Genomic DNA, 19,122 nt, shown 5'->3' on the forward strand with positions numbered 1-19,122 from the left:
GGTTGGACGGAACGGAGACGGTAATTCATCGCGACTCGAACTCGCTAGGGCGCGATAGACTTTTCCGTTTGCATTAACAGGTGCTCAGGAGGTTTATCCAGCTCATTCTTTCATGGCGGTGAGACCTTCACCGATCCTCTCCCTCGCCAGTCTACGAATGGTGGCCCACTGAGTCTATACGAGATCCACCGCGTGTGTCAAGGGGCCGTGGCAATGGGTTATGAGACATCGCTAATGGCATAGTGACACGATAGAACTCGCCTATATCGGCTTCGTGGCTAATCTCTATCCTCAAGGGAGAGAGGGTTGCCAGCACGTTGAAGCAATTCTCGGTTTTTGAGCGCTAAAAACGAGGTCACGTAACGTTGGTTGAGTTGTCGGCTGAATGAGGACCGACCAACGTCCTTGAAAAGGCATGTTCATGACGTCGTTATTCACTTCGTATCCGGATCTGGCAAGACTCGGCTCCCCGTTCGGGGCGCCGGGGGATTCGGGGAAAGCTCTAATGCGGCTTTGGCGCGGCCCGCGACGCCACTTTCTCGATTCCAGGGTTCCCCTCTAACCGGAGTTAGGATCAAGGCGTGGAGCCGCAAGAAAGTAGCGTGCATTCGGGTCTTCGCCGGTGGAGTGTTAAAGGGAGAGGCGCGGGCTTCTGCGAAAGCGTTTCGATCTGCAAGCCACGAGATTTTGGCGGGTGTCCTGGGAGGCAAGGAATTCTAAAAATAAGAACGTGAAAGAGGTTCAGCTGAGAGTTCAAGAAAGGAGGTCCATCATTTGCTCTCTGTAGAAACAGCCGATTTTGAGTTTCCCGCGGGCAGCGAGGCTTCGCCTTGTAACAAGTCCAGTGTCCATCCAATGCCTACGAGTCACGCCAATCTATGCCACCACATTTTCCCTCCTTTTTTTTCTTATTTTATAAGCTCTTTCGAGCAATTGACAAAGATATCTCATGGCCCTCTTCTCCAATGCAACGCTTTCACCGGAGATGTCTTTGGCTCCTCAACAGTCAGAAAATCTGAGAGAACCCCTCTCGGTGTGAAGATCTTGAAGCGCTGTGCTTTCACCTTCAAGGACTTCCCTCATTCCCCCCCTTAATTCTGCAGCATATTTCTCCACAGACAATAATCCAGGTCAGTGGATGGTCTTGGTCACAAGAGCTGTACCAAAAGATCCTTCCTTTTCTTCAGCTCATGGTAGATACATCATGCGCCAACATTAGGTCGTCCTCAGAAGTTACCTGGCAAACTGGTCTTTCTGTTCCAGCTTCGAAGGTTCCGACTTCTAGTAAATCTTTCGAAACAATGTTGTACGTCACCGTCAATTATGAAAAAGCGCGATGCCAAAACACCTTCGTAGCTAGCTCTAGTTTAGAAGCTGCAAGTGTGTACTTCAGAGCGCCCTATGAGAGTTAAAGGATCCATCAGCTGTCGGCTGATCGTGGTTTCTTCAGTTCTGTCCCGTTCGTTCATAGAGAATCTAACTCTACCGAATGACCGAACTCCTAAGCTTTGCCTTTATACATGCGGCCGCTGACTTAATGATCATGATATTGCCATTCTTTGTACAAGTGAGGTAGGTTCCAGCTTGCGATCTCCGAGTTAGCACGTTGCATCTTCAAGTTGTTTAGCTAGGAATCGTTAGCCAGCGGCTCTTGTTAGACTTCGTGACTCGAATGATACTACCCGCACTAAATGAGCCAATACAACTATCGGTCGTCATGATGGGGCGAGCTCGGAGCAGCCTGCATAGGATTCACGCATCAAGATGAGTTAGATACTACTCCGTAAGAGAGGTCTTACATAGCTTCCGCTCACAAATGGGGCCGGGCAACTCAGCCACATGTCATTTTCAAACGAAAAGTTTGGATCCTACACATATATATACGATTAGCTGGGCCAGTTGACGGCGCTGACCCCATTGATGACCTCGGCCTTGAATTGACTTTGAGCCTTATTGTCTCAAGTCAATCGGCGCACCGCCAAGGCCTAAAAGCTCCGGTTCAGTCAGCACTGTTACAGAGCACACCAACAAGTTACAACGCGGTACTGTTATCAGAAAACAACTTACTTGTACACTTTCTGTGGTAGTAAACACCTTCCACAGAGCCGCTAGATGCCTGTCTCCGTAGTACGGTACAAATCACACCACGTAACTAACCACAGTCGTTGAATGAGATGAGACTTGTGGTCACTGGCTCACTGCGTGACTACGTCTGATATGCGCAATGATCTGAACCGAAGTCTCTCCAACGTTAGACGAGCTAGCTACAAGCTGGTAGAATACCGCTGTATCCCTTTCCGTCCACGATTGCCTCGGCAGCCGCAGCGAAGGAGAATGATGCTTGAACGGCACATAAAGTCGATGCACAAGTCATCCAAAGTTGCTCAAGTTAGGACCCTCCCTTTTTCGAGTGGGGGCAATTTCAATTGAGTCCAATCAAGGTAGAAGTGGAACCTGAGTGGACATCGTGAACCCTCATCCTCCACAATCTCAAACCCACGAACACACAGAACAGCACCCGCACCCCTATCCATCCTTGAATCCAATTCTCGTCACCAACCAGCATACGAGTTCCAAACGGAATCTTCAACACCTAGCGTCGATGGTTTAGTGGTAAAATTCTCCGTTGCCATCAAGCAGCGTCGGGGAGCCGGGGGTTCGATTCCCCCTCGACGCATTCCTTTGCCTTTTGCTGTGTTCTGCTACCTCTGAGGTATTCAATTAAGCTGGAATCATGTTTGCGGCTTTCTTTTAGTCGAACGTACACTGTTGCTTCACATGTGAAAGTCGAACAAAGTGTTCTTATGTGAATACAGCTTTAAGTGGGGATACGTTGCTAGCATCCTCTCGATGCCAGCTACTTATGCTACCGGGTTGATCTTGCATCAGATTGCATCCAAGAAAGGTAAATCAAGGAACCCTTACTAGTCATGTTTTTACTCGATATCCTCCGACGCGTGTCTAGCATCCACTAGATATCGTGATCACGTACGGGGCGAGTTCACTCAAGCGGGCGTATCGAGAATCAAAGTAGATCGTAAGGATTATCGGTGCTAAGAACACCGAAGTTGACGTTATTTTGCAGCATAAGTTATTTTCTTATTAAAAACGCAGATTTACCCGAAGATTGTTGGGCATAGTGAAGTCAAGGGGCTGGATCCCCGGTGTAGCCCAAGCCCAAGCCTCACCCCGAGGCTCTTTCCCTCATTCCCCGTCGTTTCTGCAATACATCCATATCGACTACGACCACCTACCCATTCATTACAAGGAGTACATATGATCACGTCACACAGAAGGCCTAAAGGTGTAGCAGGAACTATAAAGTTATAATCTGGTTGGATGCCTATTACTAGCTTGTTTATCGAAGTAACCTAAGTAGTTAGGTTGGGCGTATGCCTTGTACTTTCCGAGCAGTAGAAAACAAACAGATTATAAATGACTTTATCATTTAATCGCCATTGAAAAAGAGAAAAAAGGCAAAAACAACAGGAGCCAGCCGATGACCGAACGCCGGAATCCTGAAAATGTACGGAGCATCACGCAAATAGTCAGCACTTCACGGCTTTCACCACTCGGCCATCAGGCCCGGTATTTGTTGTTATCACAAAGCGAGGTAGCAAGTGGAAGACATGTATAGTAGAAAGTGGCTTGATTCCTCTAAGTGGAAGATCCGTATGAGGGTCATATCTATATACCGTACAAGACGGGTAATCGGCTTGCGGAAAGTGGTATCGTACGGCAGTAACCGGCAGCGCCACGTATGGCGCTGCGACAGTTGTTATAATGGGAAGGCATCAGGCTCCCTATGAAGCTTACGCCTTCCAACCATGACTATTCAGTGATTAACCGGGGGCGAATTCCTGGGAAGTCTGTTGAACGAAAGCACCCGCGGGAAGGAGCACCTGAGCGACATGGCTCTTCCCTTATATGTAGCTAATTCTACTGCCCTTGTGCGCTCGTTGTTCATGGTACAGTGTTATCAAGGCCCAAATTGCAGCAAAGTATTGTTATACGTACTCACCCAAAGTCAGAGAATGCTCTACGGCCGTTGCTCTACTCCGCAATTCATCACAGGCAAACAGTGATTTGCCACACATTCTTCACCGAAATCTCGCCCCGTTGCCCGCCGCACAAGGCAACTTAAAATACCATGTGCTACCCTTGACAATTCCACCCCGCCATCGTGTTTCCCGGGTGCGGTGGAACGTTCCGCACCACCGGGCTAAGTGTCAGTCAGCCTAGCAAAGGGCTGAGACACAACCCTGGGCGAAGCCGCAAAACTCTCCTGTTGCAGTGGAGGCGTGAGGCGGTCCAACAGCTTGCATGCCAAAGTCAAGGATCTAGACCGTCGTACCCGAGCGGGGGACTCCCACGTTTCCCCTAGGTGCCGTCAGATCAGCACATGGCATGGGAAAGATGGCATGCGGACTACGGCCAATCAAATGTGGAGGATTTCAAAAAGCCAGAGACATTTGGATTCCAGCTGAGGAGGGGGAAGAAGTGATTGGGGGTCCCCTCGGAAACGCACATGTGCTAGATTGGAGTAGGCTATAAGATGTACCTGCATGTAAGACTCCTTTGACGTTTCTCGTGACTTAGTCTCCGGTGAATATGAATATTGTGCGACGTTTATTAAGCGTAAGCACGTCCGCTGGTGATTCTGATTCCAGAACACCAATCCAGCGAACCTTTCTCGTGACAAGATGAGGAAATTCACAATGAGATTTGCAGGGACTTCCAACCTGCCGATGAGGCTTGGTTGCGGGCTTCAACGTTCCGGAAGCGGACCGGCGCGTGCCCGCCGGTACTTCAGCCGCAACTTCCCAAGGTCTAGAGTGGGACATGAGACATTTGAAAACTCTCAATCATCTTCTCTGGCATACCTGGGCACATCGTTCGCATGGAAGGGTCTCTAGTAAACCCATACTGCCCAGAAGGTGGCGTACAATCCCTGCCGAACCTCACTATGGAGAGATAGGCTACAGCGTCTCTGTTGGTAACCCTATCACAGGGTATTGGTTCGAACCGTAGGGTCCTGGGGGTGACGAAGTATCAATATCTCTGTATTGGTTGATTCTGCGTAAGGAGTAGAAGGGAGATTTCAACCGGAGGTTGGGTGGACCATCGAGGTGTAATTGTACCCTCTCGAGGTGGCCCCTGCTCTACCCTTACTCACGGTCGAATTGGGCTTCCAATCCGACAGTCTCATCATTATTTGCCGGAATGAAGGCAGCGAGCGGATTGGAGTGGCACAGGCCTTACGAAAGAAGGGAAGGGGAAGCAGAGAACGCCTCACTGTCAGCTTCGAATGCGGCTGAGGCCTCTCAGATGATACTTTCGAGCTTACAGGCCGTGGCGCTCGACATGTCTTGTTCGCACTTCAGCTCTCCAACTGAAGCTATCAACAGGCAGCTCGTATCAGCGCTTGCGGAATTCTGCTTATCTGTGGTTTTTGTAACTCGTGCTTCCATTTACCTTCATTTGGGTGATATTGCTAGTATAAGGATGAATTACTTAAAGAGTCCCGTCTTCTCACCATCCATCCTGATCCTGGAATCATCTCACATCACAGTTCACCTTCATCCTCTACTCTCAAGAACCAGCTATAACAGAGCATCTCTGCAACCATGGGTCTACCAATCACCACCACCGCCTCCATCAGCGTCCCGGAGGCCAACTCCTTCGGAGCCACCGTCCTCCAGCCACAAGGCGACCACAATTCCAACGGCCGTGGCGGCTGCCCGTTCATCGCCAACACCCACAACAACGGCACTCCAGATACTGCCCATGCCAACATCACCCAACAAGCAACGCCAGCGGCATCGGCCGCGCCGTTGGGCATCTTGAATAAGCTGGAGAACCGCACCTTCACCGGAAGGGGCTTCAATACCATCTTCCGCCCCCACAGCACCACCTCTCCTACTGCATTGCATGCCACTCCCGTGTTGGAGCCGCCCTTTATCCCGGACAACATTCTCCAGCTCAACATCACGCACGAGACTCAAGTGTTCGCTCCCGGTCTCGGAAATGTCCCCAACCGTGGACTGATGAAGCAGGAGGATATTGACCTTAACGGCGTTCCTTACACTCAGACCATTCATGATTTCACGGAGGCGGAGACGAAACCTCCCGTCATCCACTTCGAGCCTGGTCTCTGGATGCACGTTCCCGCGACCACTATCCCCAAGCTCAAGACCTCCCTTGCTCGCATGGCTTCCATCCCGCACGGCACCACCATCAATGCCCAGTGCTTCTCGGAGCCCTCCTTCAGTCGTGGGACACCAATCATCCCCGAAGTCGACATCACTCCTTTCCCGGTCGGCGGCGGCAAAAAGATCCACTTCCCTAGTCAAGACGTAGAAAACCCTGCTACCTTCCGCCTCCCCCAAGACCTCAACAAGTTCTTGCAAGCCAATACAATCACCCGAGAGATGGTCAAGAACCCCAACAGCGTCCTGGAGCTGGCCAACAAGGGCAAGACCATCCTCGAGAACACCTCGTACAGAATCACAACCAAGCCCGAGGGAACCAACCTCGGCGGCGGCACCTCCAACATCGGCTTCCTCGTCGGCGACGGCCAGCAAACCCTCGACCTCCTCAGCCGCGCCAACGCAAACGCCACCCGCATGGAAGCCCAGTACTGGATCTCCACCGTCCACACAAAGATCCATCTCGAGCCGTGGAAGGGACCCTCAGAGCACCAGCGGTGCAAGCATTTCTCCCCGCTGCCCCTCCGCGAGGGCGAGGAGGTGCCCGTCTTTGAGGTCCACTTCCCGATCCCGCAGGCAAAGACCGTGAGCGTGGAGTATACCCAGCTCCAGTACACGCAGAATGTCACACTGGACTTTGCTGGGCTGAGCTGGCCGCATGTTACTGTTGGTACGCTTGTGCAGACAAGTCCTACGGTGTTGCATGCTTCGATTCTGAACCAGAAGGAGTGAGTTTGAGACTTACGGTTGGGCATCTTCTATGTTTACTAGCCATTGACTTGGTTATTGTTTCTTTTGTCAAACTTGAAGTAATATGGGCTCAGCACCCGGTACTAGCTGAGTCCATGGAAAAGGAAAATTGGACCGCAGATCGAGAAAGCTTGCTGCGCCAATGAGGAACAAGCAACCACGAGGATGTACCCACCTATAGCTCCTAATAAAATGAGATATCCCTACTTTTGAGTGTCATATGATCGTTTTCACTGGTATTGCTCACTGATACGGTTGTACAATTGTTGAGGGTTCAGAGTTCTAGACCGGCGGATTTACGCAACTGTCTTGGACGCCGGAACATCATCAAGCAACCCCTCAGCTCGACTGGCCTCACACTGGAAAGAACTATGCGCTTTTGTTTAGCATGACTCTGCTTGTTCCCGATCATGGCCTAAGATCTGAGATGGTTTCCTGCGCTAAAGTGAGGATCGGGGTCCCCAGAGCCACCTCATATCCCCGCCTCTAAGTGACGATCATTGTTAGCCTATCTGGAGAACGGGATCAGTCATGACATGATACACGACCAAGGTTGATTCCCCCGTCGAGCTAGGTAAGGCTCCATAGGACCGAGTGTCGAATCTGAAGCCCCTCATTTGGACATCGTGTAAGTGTTTTGGGAACTTCATATCAAGGGCCACGTACTCTCATATATCCATAACTCGCGGTGAGCGGATTCAATCAATGTGACAATGTTGGTGGATTGCTCAGTTCCGGCACCATAATCGACATATCTCATGTGGCATGTTGACATGAACCTTGTGTCGCCAGCTCCAAGCTCAAGGAAAGACCCCCCCTCCTTCCTTCCTTCCTTCCTTCCTTACTTCCTCCCTCAACCCGCCCTGATAGGGGAATGCCCACGGGCCACGCTTAAAGGGAGTCATCCACTGCTGGAGTTTCAAGCTCTGATACACCAGGCGCATCCGGGGCAGGTGTGTCCAGTGTGGTTCGCCACAAGAAACCCGAGCATTGTTGCGCAGGTACTCGGCTATTCCAGCTACTCATGACGTCGTTGAGGCTCGCTCACATCAAGAGTACCTCAGCAACTACACACTACTCAATAGGAGAAGGCCAAGGTGGCCACCATGCCTCGCCGTCCTCTACATATTCCGCCCTGAAACCACCAACAGAAGAACCTATCTGAACCAAGTCGTAGTCTAATACCTTAACCTATTCCTACTTTGAGACACTGTCACTATGCCTTATGCGACGTCTCAGCACAATCACTTCAGAGCTCAGGGCAGGAAGTAACACCCGAACCTTACTCCTGCCTCGTGCCTCTCATTCCCTGCTTCTCAACGTAGTCTCGCGCCTACCTTATCCTACCCACCGTGACTCTCGTGCCTGCCCTGCCTCTTAAGTCCCGCCTGCCTTATCTTGCCCACCTTCCTCCTCCTTCCCCCCTCCTACCTACCTCCTTCCTCACTCCTAGGTACCTCCTTCCTATCTCCCATCAACCGTACTTGCCCTGTTCTGCCCTGCCTGCGAACCGCGAAGAGTATAAACCAACCCCCCCCCCCCTCCCACGCCCATTCCCCTCAGCGACACATCAGGCCGGTGAGGTTGGTTCGAAATCAAGACCAAATACTCCAATGAAGTCGAAAACTGCACTCGATCGAGGAACGCGCTGTCCATGATGCAGATACCGCGAGGATACACATGGATGATAAAGCCTTTGTTTTCAAATACGCTCCCCCTATCTCTCTCCTTCTCACTTCGCACCTCTCTTTATCCCTTGACCACCAGCTCAACTCACATAAAGCAAACACTGCTGTCCTCTCATCTCCCTCAACCGCGCTTCGGCCACCGGCGGAATGTGCATGGGGTATCAATTATATATAAATCCGCACCGATGCCTACGCCTCTCCCCTCTCCTTCCTCCCTCATGGCCCTCCCCCCTTTCCTCTCTACGCCATCCTCTTCGTCCACGTCTCCACGAGCTCCCCAACCGCGCTCAGCATCGCCATCTCACTCGCCGAGCCCTCGGTAGCGAAAACCCCCTCCACACTCATCCTGCTCTTCCCTGTCAAGATCTTCAGCCTCAACTCAAACAGCAACAAGCACAGATGCCCCAAACTCCCCAAACTTGAAACGAAGCAAACGCCAGGCATGGAGAAGATTCAACAATAAAAACGCCTGGCGACATGGAAGAAGAAACACCCCCACCCCCATAAACTCAACAACATAACACGCAGAAATGGAAGAATAAAGATGGAGCTCAGCATGAGCAAGTATGTGTGGATGTTCAAAAAAAGTTGACAATTTTTCTGGGTGCAATCGCTAACGATTATACATTTTGATAACCGGGGGAACAATATTGAGGCAAGTCTTGACGAGGATGGACACACCCTCAATTGCCTTTCGATTTCGAATGTGAACCACGGCTCTGCCGGAACACATTCCAGGAATGTTGGGTTTTCAATAAACAAGCTCCTCTCCTTTCTGGTTCGCAGCACAGCTTCTAATAAAAAACAGTATCCCTGTCACTCGGCGCGTCGCCATGAGACCTCCATTGCCATGAAGTGACGCACACGTCGGATCGGGGATACGGTCATCGCTGAGTCGGAAAGCTGCTGGAGGACGCTCGGTAGTGTAACAAAGAAAAACTTGGACCGCGGTGCTGCTCTCAAGTGCATTGCCTCCGAGAGACAATGCAGTTGTCTGGTTGGGAATATTTCGATAAATACATCTAATTGATCGGCCGATGCTGTGAATGGAATTAAGAGACTCGTAACGTCGTTGGAGGCTCGCCTCGCGGTTGAAAAGGGGGGTATGTTGGCGTGATTCGGACACGGGATATACGGGTTTGAGTTGTAAAGTTGAGAGACAGAACGCTTGGCAGCGACCGCTCACATGACGAGACAGCAGCCGCAGCCTCCGCTCTTCTTCTTCTTTTCGCCGCCCATGGACATGTTGGCCGCAGCAGAGGGCTGCTCGGGTACGCGGACGACGGTCTGAGTCTCGGCGGGCTGCTGGGGCTGCATAGTCGGGCTCGGTGGGCCCCGAGGGCTGGGCAGCGGGCTAGTCTGGGGTTTGTCGGAGATTTTGGGCATGGTCGAGTACGAGTTGGTCTGCTTGATGCTCGGCGACGTGGGGCTCTGCGCCGTAGGACTCTTGGGGGCGTCGCCTCTGAGCGGCCACTCATCTTGCTCCTGCTTCTCCTCTTCGGGGGGTGTAGTGCTCGATCCAGGTTCGGGTGGCTTGAGAAGACCGTCTGCCGTGAGTGGGCGGAACTCCTTGTCGTAGACACTGCCATACTTGCCCTCCCTTTCCCATTGCTCCTGCTGCAGACGCTTGGCGACGGTCGGGAGTAGTTGCTGGTCAGGCGGCAGACGAGGATCGGGACGGTAGGATCCAACCATCCATGGCGGGTCTCCCTCTGGCTTCTTGACACCGGGAGACAGGTCTCCAGATCGCGTAATCGGCCTGTTCCCAGATATACTACTCGTAGAATCCTTGCCACCACGTGTCTTGGTCTTTCCACCACCCTTGACCTGAGTCGAGGTCTTTCTGGTCGTGCTCGAGGTACCGCTGCCTTTCCGGGGGGAGATATCGGTGTTGTTGCGCTTTGCGGGTGCCAAAGTTGACGCCGCACCGAGCGTGTTTGCGCTACCGCTCCTTGGCCGCGGTTTCGGATAGGCTATCGTCTCGAGCTCGCTGCCGCCGCTCCGTCTTCGTCCAGAGGGCGCGTTCCTCTCCAAGTAGTACTCGGGAATGGGGGCCGGGCTGGCCTTGGCGACGGGGATTTTGGAGCCGCTCTTGTTCTTGTCACTAAGGGAGGTCCAGTAGGCATCATCTCCTTCGACAGCGATTTCCTCGGGCCGTCGAAGATCCCAGACAGGCAAATCCATGTCCGGCAAAGTCTCTTCCGGGACTCTGCTCTCCGGCGAAATCGAGCTTTTCCTAGATCTCGGCAGAGGTATTTCGTCGTCTGGCGGGGCGGACGTGGTCCTCCTGGAGCTACCGTTGAGCTTCTCCTCACTACGGCCTCTGCGCGGTTTGCTGCTCGCACGCGCCCTCGGCAAGACGATGCCTGCAGCCTGGAGCTCCTGACTCTCAATTTTGGCCAGCTTGTCTCGGTGAATCCACTTGTCGTCGTCAGAGACGGGCACGTCGTTCGTCGATCGCTTCTCGTCAGACCCAGCTTTCCCCCCGAAAACATCATCCGCAATGTTGCCCGATTTCGACGTGTCATGGTCACGCCGGTTTGTCCTGTCCCATGATCTTGTGCTTTTCGTTAGAGATATGTTGTCATTGGAAGCCTTCTTTCGCGGGGGAGGCAGAGGCTCGAAGCCGTATTCGTAAATGTTCGCCGAGCTGCCATTTTGCGAAAGGGGTGGCCGGCTGTTCTGATCGGTTCTATCAAGAGACCTTTTGTTTTGAAGGTTCTGCGGGACAATGTCAGCATATGCACTCGCACATGTCCTAGCCAGTGCCAATTGCAAAAAACTGCAAAGTCGGCGGAACCGTAGCCATCTTACCTCTGTGTCTGCCGTTGTATAATTATTCCATGCACCTCCGTTGCCGTGGCTGCTGCTCGGGGGCGTAATTGTGTTGGCCGTCGCTGACGCGGCGGACATGGCGGCCATCGCGTGGTCTGGAGAGCTGGAGGGCCAGCAAGCTCCAGACTCTTGGAGTATATGGATCGAGAGAAAGTCGCCGGGTCCAGTAGCGAGGCAGGTCTCGCGAGTGCAGGACGAGTGTCGGGCCAAGGACGACGAGATTGAATGGCGGTGCTGCAACAATGGCAGTAAAGAAGTGAAGCTAGAGCTGGTGTTGTTGGACAGGAGCGGGATATTGAGATTGCGTCGCCGGCTTTGCGTCTAGCGTGGTGGTAGCTCTTCCGGCAAAGCGGATTATTAGGAGGCGCTCACGAAGCGCGACGGTATGAAAAGGTCTGGGCAGGACGATCAGGGTCAGGGTCGCCTGGTGTGTCGAAACAGAGGAAAGCGAGTAGAGGTAGCGTCAAGGCGGGATAGCGACCGGAGGACGGGGTCGGGAGAAGGGTCAACGAAGGTGGTACGTGGTAAAAGAGACTGTCGAATCGAAATGGGGAATAGTAGAGAAGAGAGGGCCTTTCAGCGGGAGGCCATTCGCAGCGACGAGTGCGGTGGTGGGAGGAAGTGGTGGTGGTTTGACGGGAGCTGTTGTTGCGTATGGCGTCCAGTCTCCTCTCTCTGTCTCTGTTGGTGGCCGCTCTCAGCGTGGATTCCACAGTGCCGGTGCAGAGCAACGCAACAGGAAGAAGAGAGACACAAAAGCGAGACAATGGACAAGGACGGGGAGTGAATGAAGTGGATGGGAGAGGGAGAAGTGGAGGAGGGCCGCACAGTCGCACACACACACACAAAGCACAGTGCGCAGACAGTGTCACAGTTTTGGTGCTCTCCCCAATTCCAACAGTACGTATCTCTCTGGGTCTCCACGCTAGAACTTTTGGGGATTAGCCCCTTTGCATTCGAGGAGGTTGGTTGGTCAGACCCCAGCGCAGTCGAGGAGAGAAAAGACCCACATGTGCAAGGCGTGGGATTCCCTCTTTCGGGGAGCCGCGGTCGCTGATAGGAAGAAAAAAAACACAAGACGAGGTTGAAAGCAGCGAATAAGAAAGGGGAAGAGCGTTTGGGCCCAATGCAGGCAGTGAGATAGATATTGGAGGGGTTTTTCTGTTAAGAATGAGAAGAGGGAGGAGTGAAAAATGGTATTACGGACAAGATTAAGAAGATATGCTGCCGGGAGTAGAGTTGCATCTGGCAATCTTCGTCCCATCTGTGCATTTGCCTTTTGGTTCCCCAAATGTTTCTGCAGAGAATGACGGATATGCTCGGACTGAAAGGCTGGCTCGGAAAGTAACAGGTAGTCAGCAAGAGAGATGTCACTCTCGTCATTCGATAAACAGTTTGTGAATGAGGGAAAGGAGGGGGACGAGCAGCTATCTACATAATCATGTAGGTATACGAAGTACCCCGTACCTCAGCTCACCATACAGCAGTAAGGAGCTGGAACGATACATTGCGCTTGCTGTTTGCCGCATTTCATTGGCGAACACTCACAAAGACCAACAACGACCGCTAGATGCGCTTGTTACCGGTGTGTTTCTTCCTCCCGATGGACAGACGCGCGAATGCAAGACGGCTGCAACAGAAGGGCCAATGACGGGTCCAGAGACGTAGAGAGGCCCCGTGCAACGGCCCACATGCTGTTCGTGTGACACTGACGCTGCATCGCAGACCAGACAAAGAAAGGTTCAATGTCAATGGCATGGCGTTGATTCAGAGGGAGTCTGAGAGAGACATAGACGAAGGTCAAACCGTCAAAGTGGCCCGTCGCTTCTGCAACACCGACAGGTGAGTGGCAGACAGGCACAGGCAGGCGCATGCAGGTGGAGGGAAGGGATACAGTGCTGTCAGTGCATCAGGTGCGCTCGGACAGCTTACTCTTGCGACTAGATGCTCCTGCAGTTTACTTTGCTCCCTTGGCTTAAGTATCTTGTTGAAGCCATTCCCGTCGTCAGAATCCATACCGATGGTAGGTTCCCACAACGGAGCCGCAAGCGATGCATGAAAAGAAAAGGAGGATAACCCCTCTTCTCCTAACGCAGGGAGTTTCTCGTAATTGCGGTGGAGTTGGACCGTTGAAGAACGATGGGTCGAACGGCCGGGAACGGGGTGTGTTGCACAGCAAATGGAACGTGGGTTTGTCCTTTGGAATGCCAGCCGCGGGCACTTGCTGGACCGGATATGCTGAGCATAAGTGATAAGCCAGACATCGTCATCTGTCAATCCAGGCTCATCCCATCCAGATCAGCCAGCTAACCAGGACCCAAATTCAACGTCACCTATACTCCGTACCCATCAGCAAGATCGGACTTGGTTGAGTTTGTTTATTTATATACACGTCGTCATTCTCGAGCAAGATTTTATTCCAAGGTGTTGATGCCAACTGCAATAGTGTTTGGGGACATATGCGTGAACAAAACCAAACCTCAGGCGGTCAAAGGTTGTGCTAGGTTCATTGCTTATGTAAGTCAACCCCCAGCAAGACGCAGCTGCCGCACTGTGCCGGCACCATTCTAGACCCTCGAGGCCAAAGACCCGCCCCCTCCCCCCCGGCACTGGTCATTTGCGCCTCCTGGCGGCCCTGGCCCAGGCAATCAATCCCAGGAATCTCAACGGTCTGTGTGCTCAGTCGCTGTGCCTCTTGCTTCCCAATTTCAAGTTCTCAATCTTTTCTCCCTGGGAAGTTGGAACTACTCCGTACGGAGTGAGAACGCAATCTCTCAGTCGTCACTCTTTTCCCCGCCGCTGGAATTTGCATTCTGCCGGTGGTGGCCACCATCCACGAGATGCTCAAGACAAGACGAGAGAGGGTGGCTGATGCCTTCTCTTCCTTTTCGTATCTGCGCGCTGAGACTGTGACTGCGCATGCGCCCGTGTCCCGCATCACAAAACCCCCCATTTCGGAAACTCTGCTTTCTTTTTTAATACCTCGCCTGCAGACCGTTTTGTCTCTCCATCTGACTATTCGCATGATACCGACTGCTGACCCTTTCTTCTTTTACGGCAGCAAGCCTCTCTGAACTCACGAGTTTCCCAGGAAGTCGCAAACTGGGGATGCGAGTCAACAAGATCCCTTCACCGCCGGTATGGCCAATGGCGGCGCTTCGTTCCTCCTGGGATCCCGCATGACGGAAATGGAAGATACCCAAGTACCTCACCGGCCCCACATCCGATGATTTCCTACGTCTTCAGCCAATTACACATACCCTTTAATGAACAACCATTCGACCAGGTACAGAGCGCGGCCACACCGAACAGACGTTCATCCATTCCACACATTGAAACGTCCCCTATTCTTCCTTCTAGAAGAACCACCAGGCTCATGATCTCATTCTTGTCGCTTTCCCCTCTGCAGCTTGGCTTTGAAACTGCAGGGGACCCCGAATTTCCAGATCGTCCTTTCCTGATAATTTCCGAACGACTCTGGCCGCTGAGGAACGTCCACTGGTCCAGTAGGGGCCGATCGACCGAACTTAGCGAGAGGATCTAGCCTATGTAATCCGGGGCATTCAGAATCAACTCGCACATTAGGTATGCCACTGTTCAAGTGAGCATAAGTATTTTATTCATCGTACCTCGGCATCTGAACATAAATATGCCCACCAGAAAACCACAGAGCATCGATTAGACACTGAATCAAGATACTACGAAGAGCGGGACCTTGTACCACGGCAGAATCTGGGGTGAACATAAGTTAATCGCTCGGGGGTCCGCCGGTGTCCAATCTCAAGCGCCAACGTCAGCCCAGCGGGAGAAAAAGCAGGAAACCAAAGGAATCGAAAGCAAGCAATCAAGTGTTGACCTCGCATGTAGGAAGTGGTTCACCTGGTCTCCACGGTTATACAGCCCTCACTTGTCAAATCCAATAGCCCTGTCATTACTTGCTGGAAGAATGAAGGGAGAGTCGAAGTTATCAATAACGCTATTCTAGGAACTGGTCTCTAGGTATGTTGACTGCGTTGATTGATACAGGCTATACTAGAACATACTTAACTCAAGCAGACTAGCGTTATTGTACTTTGACTCGACAATCGACCGTGAAGATATCAACGAGTATCTTCAACAGTGTGAAACCAAATGCCCAAGCTTCTATACGCGAATCTAGGTTGAGATGTGATTCCAAGTCTGCAATGCCACTCGAACTTCACAGACCACTTCATGACTGATGCAATGATGTCGAATACGCCGAGGATACAAACAATCCTAAGACCAACAACAAGAAAGTGATTGTGACCTTCGTAAAGGGCTCCAGATTGGTAGTTGGCAGAAATGGCAGTATCGGCCTGATAATGAAGAATTAGTCACAAACCTTTAACAGACCAGGATCTGAGGAGAAACTTACCATCGAGTCACATGGCAACCAGTGAGTACCCCACGGAAGCTTACTTGGGGCATCCAATACCCAGACCAGTATCAAAGGTGCAGCAATCGGCACCGCATGTCTTCGCGTGCGTTTCAGGGCAGATGGTGCCCTGCGGGAAGTTGATGTAACCGCCTTGTCTGACTCTCGCGTCGTTGTCCCGGTAGCAGCAGTTTTCGACAGTCTTCTTGTTCCAGTTGCAATAGGCCGAAGCTTGACCGAAGGGGCCTAGAGCAGCAACGGCGACCGTGAGGATAGATGAGGAATGCATGGCGAGGTTGGAAAGATGTACTTTCAAAAAGAAGAGAGGTAAAAAAGAATGTCGTTAGTGAGAGGAAACTGAAAGTGAAGGATGAAGTGAACGTTGTTACTGAAGCAGTGAAGACTGAAGTGATGATGAGAAATGTCATTCATGGGAGGTTGGAAATTATTATATACTTATTGTAGCCGTGACCCTGAGGGAGATGTGAGTTCGGGTTTGGTAAGACAATGAGTTGACTGAATCGGTTTCAATGCCCAGCACATGGAATGTGGAGGGTGAACTTTGTTATTTTGAGAGATTTTAATCTATATTGTTGAGGCTCATGTCGAGTATCGACAATTTGCGACCTGTATTGAGAACTTGAGCAACGAACGCCCTTTGCTTACGTCCCACATTCAGTTGTCTAGGCTGATGCCAAGAATCCTAGGGAACATACAGCGCATCGCAATTGAACACGATACTACAGATATGGATTGGGTTCGCGTAAAGACTGCAGGCAGTGAAGCGCACGTGAGGTATTTAAAAAATACGATGGTGCAGAAACACTACTCAGCCCACCGAGCTCTCGGGGCCACCGAAACTACTAAGACTTGGGGTTGCGGCCGTGCTTTGGAGTGGGCCACAGCGCCTGCCTCCGGAGTAAGCCGTTGCTTAGACGCAGTATCACCAGTCCATCAGGTAGGCTCCCAGGTCGTACCTAGGGCCTGGCGTCAAGAGAGACGTGAATCGCCGGCACCATAGCCGCGGCACTTGGGAACCTGGGGGGCAAACTACGACCACCGCACCCCGTCTATCGAATATCGAATTATATCAACGACACGCGGCCCGAACTCACCATCAACCCCATCATCTGCCGGCCGCCACTCACCTCTCAGAGCCCGCTTCGGCACGGCCCCCAGTCCATGACTGGCCCCTCCAACATCCATCGCCGGGATCATGGGCCACACCGGCACCTCTGACCATCCGCATCCGCAGCCGCAGCCGCGGGCACAACGCCAGCCGATGTTGCGGAGGACCCGGTTCGTCTGCGTCTCCGACACCCACAACACTACCGTCAAGTTGCCAAAGGGTGACGTGCTGATCCACGCGGGGGACCTGACCAACCAAGGCAGCTATTCCGAGGTACGTGCTTCATTCGTGCCCTTTCTGTAGGTGTACGGAGAGACAGAAAAACAAGAAGGAAGTTCCTAGTTGCCGACCAGAGAACTTACTCGTCCGGGAGCCATGTGGGAGGCGCCCGGGGATAGATGAGTTACTCTCTACTAGTATCTGGATCCATCGTAGCAACAGAGTAAACAAAATATGGGCTCGCCGAGTGTCGTCCACTTCCTTCTTGGCGTATCCTGTATGGAATAATGGAACAAGCAACTGACGCCATCACCAGTTATCAAGGGCAGTCCAATGGCTCGAAAAAGCAGACTTTGAAACCAAAATCGTCGTCGCAGGTACGCACACTGTCACCCCCCCCCCCCCCCCCCCCTCCCCGTCAAACCTCCTCACCTGGACAATAAAGCACACGTTCATCCCTTCACCTCAAAACACTGACCGAACCCCGCCCAGGGAACCATGACATAACCCTAGACCAAGACTTCTACGCCCAACACGGATCCCACTTCCACAACCAAACACTACAATCTCCCCGAGACTGCAAAGTCCTCCTCACAAACTCGCCATCAATAACCTATCTCACCCACGAAACAGCAACAATCCGTCTCTCGTCCCCCTCAGGACCACACACCTCCTTCACAATCTTCGGATCACCGTACTCGCCACGCAACGGCCTATGGGCCTTCGGCTACGACGCGCCCCAGCACGGCACCGTCGGCGCCGCGGCGAGTGATCTACCCACGCTCTGGGACGATATACCGCTTGAAGCGGACGTCGTGGTGACGCATACCCCGCCACACACCCACTGCGACGAATCCCGCGCCCGGCGGGCAGCGGGGTGCGAGGCCCTGAGACGTGCTTTGTGGCGGGTCCGTCCGCAACTCGCTGTCTGCGGACATGTTCATGAGGGACGTGGCGTCGAGAGGGTGCGATGGGATCTTGGGTACGGTGGCTCGGCGTTCAAAGAGGAAGGCATTGAGTGGTGGAGTGATCCGGGGCAGGGGAACAAGCAGTCCCTCGTGAATCTGTCAATCAAGGGCGGGAACCCTCTCCGCAACGACGGATCGCATCCGGAGAGTAGTTCATCGGGCGCAGATGTGAGAAAGGCACCCTCCGGTACGTCTCCGTCCATCCCCGGAACGACGTCAGAAACCGCCGCAGAGCCGGGTCTCGGCACCCGCGGCCTCGGCGGCGATCCAACCTCCCCCCGCACCGACGTCGCCGCGCTGGCCGGACGCCTTGGCCGGCTGGAGACGTGCGTCGTAAACTGCGCCATCATGGCCACGAGTTATCCACACGTCGGCGGCAAGACGGTCAACAAGCCTATTGTTGTGGACTTGGACTTGCCGGTGTGGGAGTGGGGTCGCGATGGGATGCCGCGGGTCGTGTACGCGAATTGAGGAGAGCCTCAATGGGACGGGGTAGGTAGGTAGGTAGACGCCTTGCTCGGGGTTGAGTAGTGAGGCTATGATATTAATGTTGCATTGGCGACGAGGCGCCTGCATGGTGTTGCATATCGGTGAAGGTATGCTTTCCCGTTTGACACAATCCGAGGTAGCCTGCGTGAACTACTCCCTAGAGGGGATTTAAGCAAGGCAGCAGGCACCCAGACAGATCGGACCTTTCATGTCTGCCTTCCCGGTCTTGATAGCCTCAACCCGAAGGTTCTGCTCCACGGTGCGGGTATTCGGTGACCTTGACGCACATCATTCGTGGCATAATGGACACCGGTTCAGACATTTCCGAGTTCACACACAGCCTTCCATCGCCCGGCAACAGCCTATGGATCTTTATCCGTTGGTGCGTCGCTCTTCTCCTTCCTCTTTCGATATCTGCGCCGCAGGTTCGCATGTAGGC

The 19,122-nt window shown here is 52.8% G+C and overlaps 4 protein-coding genes and 1 non-coding gene across 5 annotated transcripts; 3 read left to right on the plus strand and 2 right to left on the minus strand.

Moving 5' to 3' along the window:
• Positions 1-347: 347 nt before the first annotated feature.
• Positions 348-896, minus strand: BDP81DRAFT_417028 (uncharacterized protein). Its single transcript, XM_060589588.1, has one exon. The coding sequence runs from the start codon at positions 606-608 to the stop codon at positions 435-437; it is 174 nt and encodes a 57-aa protein (XP_060451022.1). The 5' UTR covers positions 609-896; the 3' UTR covers positions 348-434.
• Positions 897-2,596: 1,700 nt separating this feature from the next.
• Positions 2,597-2,677, plus strand: BDP81DRAFT_t46. Its single transcript has one exon. It is a non-coding gene; the product is annotated as a tRNA-Gly (tRNA).
• Positions 2,678-5,614: 2,937 nt separating this feature from the next.
• On the plus strand, positions 5,615-7,156 carry BDP81DRAFT_340323 (uncharacterized protein). Its single transcript, XM_060586019.1, has one exon. It carries the CDS (start codon positions 5,628-5,630, stop codon positions 6,939-6,941), a length of 1,314 nt encoding a protein of 437 aa, XP_060451023.1. The 5' UTR covers positions 5,615-5,627; the 3' UTR covers positions 6,942-7,156.
• Positions 7,157-9,829: 2,673 nt separating this feature from the next.
• On the minus strand, positions 9,830-11,569 carry BDP81DRAFT_309400 (uncharacterized protein; the record flags this gene model as incomplete). The annotated part of the gene is made up of 2 exons (XM_060583543.1): positions 9,830-11,368; positions 11,462-11,569. 2 exons carry the CDS (start codon positions 11,567-11,569, stop codon positions 9,830-9,832), a joined length of 1,647 nt encoding a protein of 548 aa, XP_060451024.1.
• Positions 11,570-17,160: 5,591 nt separating this feature from the next.
• BDP81DRAFT_309230 (calcineurin-like phosphoesterase) lies at positions 17,161-18,665 on the plus strand (the record flags this gene model as incomplete). Its single annotated transcript, XM_060583528.1, has 3 exons — positions 17,161-17,280; positions 17,543-17,603; positions 17,719-18,665. The coding sequence occupies 3 exons, from the start codon at positions 17,161-17,163 to the stop codon at positions 18,663-18,665; spliced, it is 1,128 nt and encodes a 375-aa protein (XP_060451025.1).
• Between the last annotated feature and the right edge of the window lie 457 nt (positions 18,666-19,122).

This window comes from Colletotrichum phormii (assembly GCF_030913505.1).
Source record: "Colletotrichum phormii strain CBS 102054 chromosome Unknown BDP81scaffold_2, whole genome shotgun sequence".
NCBI lineage: Eukaryota > Fungi > Ascomycota > Sordariomycetes > Glomerellales > Glomerellaceae > Colletotrichum > Colletotrichum phormii.